This window comes from Gavia stellata, chromosome 3 (genome assembly GCF_030936135.1).
Source record: "Gavia stellata isolate bGavSte3 chromosome 3, bGavSte3.hap2, whole genome shotgun sequence".
NCBI classification, from domain to species: domain Eukaryota; kingdom Metazoa; phylum Chordata; class Aves; order Gaviiformes; family Gaviidae; genus Gavia; species Gavia stellata.
In genome coordinates this window covers 45,486,076-45,498,772 of record NC_082596.1, presented here as the reverse complement: position 1 = coordinate 45,498,772, position 12,697 = coordinate 45,486,076, and the positions used below count along the sequence as shown (strand labels likewise).

General features: G+C 35.5%; 1 protein-coding gene across 1 annotated transcript in view; it reads left to right on the top strand.

Annotated features, from left to right (window-relative positions):
* The window catches only part of SNTG1 (syntrophin gamma 1), a 159,484-nt gene that overhangs the window by 140,771 nt on the left and 6,016 nt on the right, over positions 1-12,697 (top strand). Inside the window, 1 exon segment of the mRNA XM_059815621.1 lies at positions 9,004-9,114. Within this exon segment, the coding sequence (XP_059671604.1) occupies positions 9,004-9,114 (111 nt within the window).

Sequence of the window (12,697 nt, the reverse complement as noted above, 5' to 3'; positions counted from 1 at the left end):
ACAATATTTAAATTGGCTTTTCTCTCTTACATTTCAAGTTAATTGATTTTTTTTCCAACGTGCCTGACAAATTGCAGTCAAAATTTCACAAATGTTCTAAAACCCAAACTCACTACCAATGCTCATGAATGAGTTTATAGAGGGTAATGACTCATTATCCTTATGGTTTCCAGACAAAAGCCATACAACCCTGTGTGGCTTGTTTCCTTGTTTACTGTAATTTAATCTTTATATAATGCTTAACTATGTAAATCGAAATTAGTGATTAAAAACTGTCATCTGTGCTAAATGTATTTTAAGTCAAACACATCATAGTTCGATAAAAACATTGTTTCTATGTCTGCACAGACCTATGATAAATATGAGTACACAAAGTATTAAACTGAGTTCTTCAGAACAAATCTGTACTGTAATGTGATTATAACAGCACTGGCATAAATCATAGCTGTTTCTGCTGCATATCCCCTGCTTTATCATACTCATTTTCTGACTGATAGCTTGTAGAGCCAACAGTAGTTTATCATTTAGAGCATTTGGTATGTTGCTTTGTAACAGACCATTGTGATTTCCTGAAAGGAGAATGAACAGTTTTTAAGACTGCCTAGTTAAATCAGATTCTTCCAACATTTCAGAAAATATTTTTTTAATTCAGCAAAACAGTTTGTAAACTACCAAAGGTAATTATGGACACAAAAGAATTTCTCTCCCTGCACATTAAAAAGTACTAACATGTATACTTGTGCTCTTGTTCTTGTGCAGCACTCTCCAGAGCCAAAGCTCCAGTGCACGATGTCATCTTTTTTTTTCTTATTAACGATGTATCGTTTGAAAGAGAACTGTGACATATAGGCCAAGCAGACATTGGCAAATGTTTGACTATGATTAATTTCTATCATGTAGTCCTTTATTTGCAGTAGTGATATACCTGGAGTGAAAAGGCCACCTGCTTCCTGTGTTGGCATACATGGAAGTTTAAATCTGATCATTAGAGAGCATCCCCACAGCGTGTCTTCCACTGTGGACTTCTTCCAAAAATATCCACCAGCTTTAATGCAATTTCATTTGCATTACTGGAAATACAGGACGTCAAATAACAACCTCTTACTGAACTTCCTTCTTTCTTCCTTGCTGGTATTCTACTAAAAGTGAATTTAATTAATCTTTGTGAATACCATTTAGACATTCTCCTTTCTCTTGGCTGCCTAATCAAGTTTTCCAGATCCTGTTTAGTTACTCCTTGCACTACAAGGTGTCTTAGTGTACAGCATCTACTCCAGACATAATTTTTCTTTTGAGATGTTTTAGATGCTAAATGTATGGGTTTTTTTAAATTACTAAAATTCTAAAAAGATGCAAAAATTCTGTTGCAGGTGTTAGAAGTTATAAGCCAAATTTTACCCTACGTCATTTTTGCAGCATTTTGTATCAATGTCTACTGGGGAAAACATTTTTCCCAACTCCTGCACAATTACAGCACATCAATTCAGGTCCTACATTTGTCTAACATCAGCTAGTATATAGAATCAATGTTTTAATGAGCAAATATAACTGTCTTGTGGACGATTTATGTTAGGTGTGGACATACACAGATATTACTAGCATTTATAAATAAGGTTTTGCAGCCAATGTAGCTGCCATAAGAATTAAGGATGGAGACCAATAGATTAAAAAACATAACAAGACATGTACAGAAGTTCATCTACCTACTCTTCTGAAAGTTATCCGATGTATAAAACTACTAACCTTAGTGGCATTCAATAACTTATTTTTAACATGCTTCTAACAAAAAAATTGTCTACTCTTCAAGTGTATGAGTGTATATACATAGTCATATGTATGTTATAAATGTTTCTGTTTATACTGAGATATTGATTAAAATTGTCTTCTATAATGTGCATATTTGCATCATAGCTTGTACAAAAAATGTATGTATGTGTTTGTGTGAGTGTATTTTGCAATATACCTACCTGTGCAAAGTGCTATGTCTGTACTCCATCACATTTACTGCTCATTAAAGCAGCAGTCAAAAATATGTATTTGTCAGAACAGAAAAATTCATCCCTTATAGGACTGAAAATAAAGTGCTGCTGAATTATATGGTGATGCTAGAACGAAGTAACAGAAGGCTCCATAATGGGCCACAAGGTGCATATCAACAAAGCTCGATGTACCTGTCATCTGTTCTCTCACAGACACCTTGCGCACTTCATCAAAAAAGAGAATACACTGTAAAAAATAAATAGCATTGAAAATGCCTTTAATTTGTTTTTTATACCAAAAGGCTACTAAATAACACAGAACAGAATTTCTCTTAATTTCTTTAGGAACAAACTTCGTGTTTTCTAGGGATACATACCTTAAGGTCTGCCTCTTCAGGCAGCTACTACACATACAGCATATTGAAATAAAACAACATGTAAAAAAAACTTTGATATCCAAAGTTCAGTAATAAAGAAGGCAGAAGGAAACCAGGTTCGTTTCAAGGTGGAGATTTACTAATATAACTCTTGTGAATAAATATTTATTCCATGCTTAGAAACTGAAATGCTGAACAAATAGCTACTATAACTTTAATATAAGCCGTCAAGCACGGTTCATACAGTCTTATGTACTGTGGCTAAACACAAACAAATGTTGGTAGGTCATCCATCAGTAGTAAGCAAATAAACTGTAGTCTTTTAACATTCGATGTAACTTCAGTAATGGACAAAAACACTTATTAAGGCTGAATTTCTTGCTTTTTTCCTTTGTCTCATTTTTGTTCTTTATCCTCTGTGTCATCCCCTGTCTTTCCTTTTACAGTTATAAAGCCACAGCAGTTGACAAAGGAAATTGCCTTGCACCATAATTCTTTCGTAGTAAGATACTCTCCAGAGATGGGTAACACAGTAGAACTGAGCACGAACAAGGTCTTAATCCTACTCAGTTCCCTACTGCTGCTATCAGTATGGACATAGTGTCACTTTGCAAGAATGCAATCTTTCTTAATTAGGCATGAGTCGAACAGCCAAATTAAGGTTTATCCCAGATGCCTGAAGACCCAATTACATTTATTCTTGAAAATAAGGAGCTACAAGGCATCTGCTCTTGATTTAGTTTGACCTGTAGGAGTATCACTTATTTTAGTCAGATGACAAAAAACATTAGCTTGAAAGGTGCTCATTGAAATTTAGTGTAATTCTGTAATATATATAAAGAGTATAAAAAATTGCCTTAAAAAGCTAAACAGAAGAATAATTTAATCAGTCAGAGTATGAAGATAAAAGGAGGCAGTGTTGGATAAGTACAGCTACAGCTTTTTGAAGATGCAATGGAAAGGACAACAAAGGGATTTGCTGAAACTAATATTTGAAAAGTGACCTCTGACATCCTTTCTTTAATAAAGATGGTTTCTTTATTTACTCCACCATTTACAGGTGGTCTGAGATGTAGCTGTCTAATCATTATAAAAGAGACAGACAGGCTCTTTCAGTTTTTTCCCAAGCATCCTACTGAAGGCTAAACTTCTTTTGCTGTTACATAATAAAACCTGTATGATTCATGTCAATGGAAAGTACAGAGAAAACCTGTATTTGGTGATGTGCACTGGCAGGTGAAATGATGCCGTTGCAGTACGTGGTGCAAACACTATTTCACAAGTTCATTAAGTGTAAATGGTCTTTTTGCAAAAACAGAATTGGTCCACAGTGCTTAATCCAATATAGAAGAGGCAAGACTGTTTAATAATAAATTGAAGGTCATTCATCACTGAAGCCATAGGACACAAATTAATTCTGTTCTGGTTGGGGACTCTCATGTTGACAAAATACAGATTTTCTTTCCTAGTGCCAATGCAAAATGCCCTGTATATCCTTACTAAATCATATAGCTATCACAGAGCCATGGACTAGTAAGACACTCGTATTTCTATGCATATTCCTTACAGTATGGTAAGTAAAAATACAGAGACACCTATTTATTCTGTGTTTGATTTGGTAATCCAGTGTCTGTTTATGGTAAATCAAGCTCCTTGACCCAAAACAAAACCAAACCCCTAACCAATGCTCCTGATCCTACCCTAAACTAAGATTATTATGATGCATTCCCACTTTTCTGATACCATTATCTAGATGGGAAATTATTTTGTTTGATGATGTCATCAAAATTGTATGTAGTTTAGTCCATGATTCTGAAATGATGGGAATGAGTAGCAAACTCACATATGATATGAATATGAAAATAGTTTCTAAGGTCCCTTGCAGAATATGTGTTCTAGATTTAGCACTAGTGCTAAGAATAGAAGCAATATAATTTTCTTCATTTGTGTGACTGTGGGGAACATCAGCAAAGTATTACAGGTACTGAAGTCAATAGCTTTTCTTCCATGTGCCATTTATGTATTCCATTTACGTTCCATCTATAAAATAAAAATATGCAGGCAAAGAGCATCCGTGGGTAATTATAGCAAAATAACACCATCAGAAGATAACAGGCAGTAATTTGGTTACAAAGACTAGAACAAATGAGTCCTAGATGATTACTTATAAATAAAATATTTCTCATTAAAAAGTATTGGTGGAGAATCTTGGTCCCAGATATGTCAAAGGAAAAAAAAAACTATTAATTTTAGTGAAGACAGGATTTTGCTTTTTGATGATTTCTTATTACAATAATTTAATAGCATCTCAAGAGAAGTCTTAAATCTGATTTGTCAGCTTGTCTGCGCTGTTTGTTTGCATCACATTCTGGTATTCTTTGAAGTTAGTTTTATTAAATGGTATAAAATGTAAAAAGCAGCCTAAGCAATCTATGAATAATAATTGGGAAAAGGATTTATATCTTATTAGTTGTTTTCAATGTTACGCATGACACATACAGTATTTGTTCAATGATATTGTCTTCTTATAGTGCATTTCTCAAAACATGGATTAACTATGTTAGGTTTTCCATGACCACACTGGAGGTACGCAAGTTGTGAAGCTGGTGGTATTTTCAGTGTATGCTATTACCTCGGTCCCCAGTTTCTAAATCAGACTGCTTGCTGTTATTCACAAGTTCTGTCTCTACTCATGGATTGATAGTTCCCTTTTAAAGGCAATAAATAGTGCATACTGAGTTCTCATGTTGGTCTTCCATCAAAGCATGATAAGGTTGTGTGCCTCAACTTGAGAAGTGTCTCAGGGTCCTCACAAGTAGCTGATGCCAGCATCTACCACAGAATCTTTTTGAATTTGGTTGCAATTTGTGCTTTAAAAGGAACTGCCACCTGGTCCACCTGTCAAATCTGTTTTAGGGTAAATGAAAATTTACTGTTTCCTAAAAAACCTATATACAGTCCTGTAAAATATTCTCAGTGATGCAGGTTACACACGGTTACTGAGAATTATACAAAGAAAGCACTTGAAGAGAACAGGCTGCTTTTATTAACTGAAAGAAGCCCTATCAAAATATATTATAAAGTATTGAGCTCAGTAACACTGCACCTTCAAACCAGTAAGTACTTCCACTTATATTTTATAATTCATAAAAACTTATTTAGGAATAATTTATATGGCAATTTGTGAAAAAGCCAGAATGTTTTACAAATGTACTTATTGCTTAGAAGTCAATCTATACATAAATATATTTATGTTTGTACAAAATTATATCAACCTATGTTAACTCTCTGAGGCAAGCATTTAACAAATGGTTCTGAGGAACTGTGGTGTTCAAAAACATGAAAAAATCATTCACTTGGCTTTGACGGTGGTATAGATCAGTATCCCCAAGGGTGCCTATTCCTAATGCGGGAGAATTAGCCTTTAAAATTAGAATTCAGATCAGTCACCACAGCAAGCACTGTGACACTGAAGTCAGCCCATTGGAACATGAAAGATAACAACATGTGAAACTCTCTCTCTCGTGTATTTATGTCACTGCTGTAGCTACACACCTCTGTGAAACTGGGTGCTTAGGTGAGTAGGTCTTGCTTCTCCTTTCTACTTTGGCACTCTGAGGTAGTTGTTGAAAAAGGGTAGGTCTGGTCCCTGTTCACTGCTTATGCATTTTGCAGTAATGAAAATGAAAAGGAAAAAACCCCACCCAGTACATATGAAACCACAAGAGGAAGTAACCCAGGGATCCCCAAGATACCGTATTTTAAGAGAATGATCTATCTGCTGGTTACGGAATTCTGCATCATCTTGTACATCTGCTACACATGCAAAACATGGAGTTCTGGCTAAACAGGGCAGCACTTCAGCTTCTTCGGTAGGAGACAAGGAATTAAATGGGTCTTACTGGGCATAAGCTTAACTAATTCACTCAATTTTAGCTATCTAGAATTTGGATATCTAGTTTAAGCTAGTCGTTACACTTATAATGCAGTGTGGTACATTGAGGTGTAGACACATCCAGAATGTATCAGAGTGAACCAGTATTCATCCCAGTTCAAACCAGGATGATGAAACTGTTATTCAGAAATTCTCTAGAACAAAAAAGTAGCCAGGATGACTAGCTTGAATGTTTGAAATACTTTGTATTCCTGACTTAATAACTTAAAACTCACAACATTTCCCCACTCTTATTTTTGCAAAAAGAACCCTCCTTCATGTGGACACCTTTGGGAAAAAGTGTATGTAATTTTTTGAAGATCCCTCAAAAAGAAACAGATAGTTCTTTCATTTGGGAATCATTTCATGCATTGTCAATGGCATTTTTATTCCTTACACTTTAGACGAAGACTGTTTAATAGTCTCTGTGAAGAATGCTGTTGAACTGTCAGTTCTAGGAACTTGTTTTCATATCCTGATGGAAGAAGTGCAGTCTTGTTGGGATTAGTCTCAAGAAGGATTTCGTCCCCTCTACACTATGGACCTGATTTTGCAATGTACTTAAGTAAGAGCCATTGCTAAGTAGAGCTCTCCAAAACCAATGTTATGCATAAACTGAAGTGTGTTCTTGAATCTTGTGGTTTGGTGTGACTGACATTCTCTTTCCTCTGAGTGGGAATAAAGTGAGTGGAAAAACTGCATGGGAAATGCTGAAGTACTGCAGTTCTGTACATCCTTCATCTTCACACAAACTTAATCTGACTGGGAATACGGCCAGGTACTCTGTGATTTTGCCTGCCCATCTAAGGGTCCTTGTTACTACTGCACCTCTCTCCTGGCCTCCCCATGCATCATCAGAGAAGAGAAAGATGATAGCTCGTTTCTTTGATTGTTGTTCTCCTGAGATAAAGAGACTGTCAATGCCCTTTACATTTCTTATCTAGGAAATGACATGCTTAAACAGATTTGCTGTTCCTGCAGAAAGGCAATGGTCTTGATCTTCTGACAACATTTGCTGAGTTACAGAGGTCTGTAAAAAAAGGAGTTTACAGTGTAGGTGGGAAGTATGGCCACCTGAATGTTTTTGGTTTGTTTTTTTAACTCACGACCTACAGGACATGAGTAAACATCATTGATCAAACAGGGTGAAAGGAATTGTACACACTTAGAGATGAAGGAAGCTATTCTATTTTCTGTAGCACAGATTGGTGGGCTCAGGAGGACAACATTTGAAACAAATATGATATAGTGTCACATAAATTGCCAAATTCCTTGAGTTTATCTGAAACAGAATGTCTTTGACTCTGTTTATGGTAGATGGGAGCTCACCTGTCACACACACACACAGAGAATGAAAGTGGTGCTGACTTTTTTATCTGGAAGGGGCAAATATATAAAGAGAGTTTTGGGGAAAATAATTCTAGCACTTGCTTTCTGTACTGTGCACAGTTAAGGTAGTGTTCTTTTGGTTTTTTTCCTCTTCAAGTTACTAAGACAAACACAGGTAACTTTATTTAGCTTGGTGCAGGTTAGAGATTTTTGCCAGTCATTAACATAAAGAGATCAACACATGCTGAAGCAAAAGGATCTGCATAGATTTAGGTCAGTTAAAAATTTTATGTCCCTCATATTCTGTTTAATTTCAAGTAGATACTAAATCATTCATAGTTATATGCAAAGGGCACAGATGGAAGCGTCATTCTACGCCACTGAGAGGAAGAAGACAAAAGAAAATGGAACAGCACTTCTTGCCTTAAGTTTCTGTGTTGTCTAATGCATGTGAAAGTAAGGTCTCCTCAAAGTAACAGCACAATGTGAGTCAGGATGACCTTATAATTACGTGAAATAATACTGAAATCACAATGAAAAATGTTAGTGCTTCAAAATATCTGGAGAGTGGGGGGGCTTATCTTTAAATGAGGCTGAAAAGACTTACAATAAAAAATAGCTCTTTTCCACTTCTAAGCAAAGTAGTTTGAAATGTATTTTTTTCTACATCAATCCACATTAGATATAAAAAAAATAGGTGTTTTTCTAGCCAGCTGTAAATTTTATTAATTGCATGTTTATTCTGTAGACCAATCTGTCTTTTTTTTTTTAACGAGACGCAATGTAATTCATAATATAATTACTTTAAAGGCCACTGATATGCTTAGAATTAAAGATCTGCTCAAATTCCTGATTAGAGCTCTCATAAGTAAACTCAAAATAAGTTCTCATTACAGGGTTTCTTTTTGTTATTTTATAATTTAAAAATAGATATTTGTTTTTAATTTGATATGTCCTTTACGTTAATACAACTAGATTTTTTAATGTGGTAAGAAAAAGAGAGGACTTCTATGACAGGTTATCACTTCAGATGGAGTAGGGAATTCACAGATCATCAGTGGAAAAAAACCGTTTTTTCGCATGACAATGAATTTACTAGCCCTCTTTTTTTTTGTTTAATCAGAGTTACATATAGATAAAGGAATTTCAGAGTAAATTTCACAAACATAATCTGACTGCTCTGAATCAGACACTGCCAAAGTATAATACATCCATATGATCAAAGGGACATCAGACCACGTAACGCTAAATTGATTTTATTATGTACCATAGAGGGGTTAAAAATTCCTGTGGAAGGAGATCGGCTATTTTTAGCACAATTTTCAATGATAACGACACTGACTTGCTTGTGTATGGTTTTTTATGTTTCTTTTTTTTCCTCTAGGCTGTACTTTGGAGGTACAAGTTTTCCCAGCTCAAAGGTTCTTCAGATGATGGGAAGAGCAAAATCAAATTTTTGTTCCAAAACCAAGATACTAAACAAATTGAAGCAAAGGTAAAAACAGTAGTTTGTTTTATAAAGGCAATGTGCATTAAAAGCAGTTATCAAAACAGCTAGGGAAATGGAGGATTAAATTAAACTAAATTACTTAGAAATATTAGATCAATGCACAAAGTCAAAGAATGAAAAAAAACCCAAAGAAATTCCAAGAAAAGAAAACTGAATCAATTTCTTGCAGTTTTGCTAGTTTTAAGTCTTTTGAAAGGTGTAATTACATTAAAAAATAGTAAAAAACAGGACTTGCTATATATGTTTCTACGCACATTTGACAACTCTCCCCTTTATCATTTTGATAAAGCTGGCTGAGAGTTTGAATGCCCTGCTTTTCACGCTATATTTGTATCATGAAGAAATGGTGCAAAAAATATCCTTAAGTCAACCTGGGACAAAACCCAGCAAAGGTCTAAAATCTGTTTTTATTTCTCAGGGCAGAAAAGTGTGGATTAAACACGTATTACCTTACAAGACTGAAGCTTTGTGTCTGTGTCTAATTCAAAATCAGAAAAGTTGTATTTTCAGTTGTGCTTTTCATTCAAGAATTAATTTATGAAAACAGTACCCCTGAGAGATTTATGCTTAGTTTGATTTATGTCTTTTGAGAATAGGGCATTTAGTCTCCCAATGTCTGTGAGGAGAAGTGATCTCCCAGGATCTTTGATAACTGGAACTGTCTTAGAGTCTGAATTGAAGGTCTTTTTGACTAGAATCCCATTTTTTGTGTAAACCTAAAGACTATTTTCTTGGCCATCTTTAAGCCTTGCATTTGAAACATTTGCTATATACCATTTTTACTGACTGTGTAAGAGAGAAAATTGGTGAATAAATGTGATAACAATACGGTTCCATGAACAAAAAGGAAATGGTTAAATAAATTGCTGTCTAAAAGGGCTAAATATACACAACATAGTAAAGTATGTAAAGAAAAAAAGCATTGTATTGGGAGCAGCCATGAGTTCAAATACAAATAGCTACATTAAGCAGCTATTTTTCCTTCCTGCATGTCTCTGTCTCTTTATATTTGGTATTAATTATTTTCTACCTAACAGCTATGTACTTGATTTTGAATGTTGTACTCAGTACAACAACGCTATGTAAAAGCTCCCGTTAAATCAACAGCAAAGAAATGTGATGGACTGTGGCTTTCAATACCTTCATGTTCTGCTACATCTCAAAGATAAATATTTTTTTACTTCCGATTTCCTTCTGAAATTGTTTTAATAGTACAGAATTTCTTTTAATCTCTAATGAGAAAACATAACTTAACAACCTAATTTCATGAGGATGATTTTCTCTTAAGCAAATAATTGCAAACTTTTATCATGCTCCTAAGTACAACTGAAGGATGAAACTCATCATTATTTATCTAATATCTTTGTTCTATTGCCTTTATATTGACACATTATTTTAGGACTAAAGAAATTACATAGGAATCCAAGAATGGGACAGTGTTTTCTTTTTTTCAGTAAAACTAAAAAATATTTTTAATACTAAATTAAATTAAAAAAAAAAGAATGAAATCTAGATTTTGAAAAATAGTTTTCATCAAAATGTTATAATGTTTTAAATTAAATCTGTCATGCAGATCACTTTATAAGCCCTAGAGATATCCTGGTACTTTTATCGTACATATTGTTATTCCCACTCAAACTGAGTAGAGATTTATTTCTAGGAAATTTCATCTTTCTATCTTTTATCAAGGAAGAAATTCTACCTTCTACTTTGTGATGGTGGAATATTAGACAAACTTGCTAGCATGCTTATTAATATGCTGTCATGTTCCCTGGTTGCTGCTCTTTATTACAAATTTAAACTTTCACATTGATCAATTTGGAAATAAAAATTTGTTACTTTTAATTAATTTTCTTGGTGATCAAAGCATACCAATTATATCATGATCAAAAAAATGTCACATTACATTATCTTTGGAAGGTGCTACGGCATTTGGAGTGAGCACTTCTATCCATTCCAATTTGTTTATGTATGAAGTATGTTGCTTAGTCTAAGAAATGTAGATAAATGTGGCTATGAAATGAATATGAAGATTCTTGGGTCATATTTTTTCAACTTTGGTTAGCTTGAAATTCTATGGATAGGCCCCTTTAAGCTTTTCATGGATTTAAAGCACTATTCAGCATGAAAAGAGGTAGACCAATCTAGTCTCTATTTTTTGGACTTTACTAGCATTACAGAGTTAGAGGTATAGCTATTTGGGGAACCCCTAAGTCATTAGGAAATGTTAATTAGATTTTCAGAATGCTTGTAATGCCACATTTCATGTATACTGTATGCAGGCTTTATTTGGAAACATATGTTGGGAATTTTGTAAAACGTCTGTTAAAGGTTGTAATGAAGATTCATGACCATAGCTATCATTACCTATTAAATGTAGCTCTGTGCTTCAGATGGCGTGGAGACCCACTGTTGTAAGGGGAAATAGAAAGTAACATTTTCTTTACGTAAAGATAATTTTTTGCAAGCTCTGTATTATACAAGGAATAATCAGAATACAGTGAAATGAGAGCTCACAGCTGAGAACAAAACCAAAAATCTGAGGAGCCATTACCCCAACATATTAGGGCTCTTCACTTCTGCATTCCCAAGCAGTAATGTGGAAGCAGGGCATGACAGGTAACAGCTTAAGACAGTCACTAGAACTGAGAGTGCTTTTTTCCCCTTCATCGTTAACACACTCTATGCAGAACCTGCTATGGTGTATGCATACCTGATCTGAGACTCCTGCTTTTCTTGCCCCAAAGGCCTGTTTTCCTCCATTTCCGAGTTTCAGCTGTGGCACTGATGAAATGTGTTAATGTACTTAAAGCACTATAAGTCAGTTACTCCCTGCAAATGTGAGGTGGTCTGGACATAGGATTTTTGTTGTTGTTTATTTTTTTTTAAATAATAATGCTTTCATCATGGTCGACAGCCAGCTGAAGATGAGCCAGCAGTGTGCCCAGGTGGCCAAGAAGGCCAACGGCATCCTGGCCTGTATCAGAAATAGTGTGGCCAGCAGGAGTAGGGAGGTGATCGTGCCTCTGTACTCGGCGCTGGTGAGGCTGCACCTCCAATACTGTGTTCAGTTTTGGGCCCCTCACTACAAGAAGGACATTGAGGTGCTGGAGCGTGTACAGAGAAGGGCAACAAAGCTGGTGAGGGGTCTGGAGCACAGGTCTTATGAGGAGCGGCTGAGGGAACTGGGGTTGTTTAGCCTGGAGAAGAGGAGGCTGAGGGGAGACCTTATCCCTCTCTACAACTACCTGAAAGGAGATTCTAGAGGTGGGTGTTGGTCTCTTCTCCCTGGTAACAAGTGACAGGACGAGAATGAATGGCCTCAAGTTGTGCCAGGGGAGGTTTAGATTGGATATTAGGAAAACTTTCTTCACTGAAAGGGTTGTCAGACATTGGAACAGGCTGCCCAGGGAGGTCGTTGAGTCCCCATCCCTGGAGGTATTTAAAAGACGTGTGGATGAGGCACTTAGGGACATGGTTTAGTGGTGGACTTAGCAGGGTTAGTTTAATGGTTGGGCTCTTAATGGTCTTTTCCAACCTAAATGATCCTATGATTCTATATAATTCC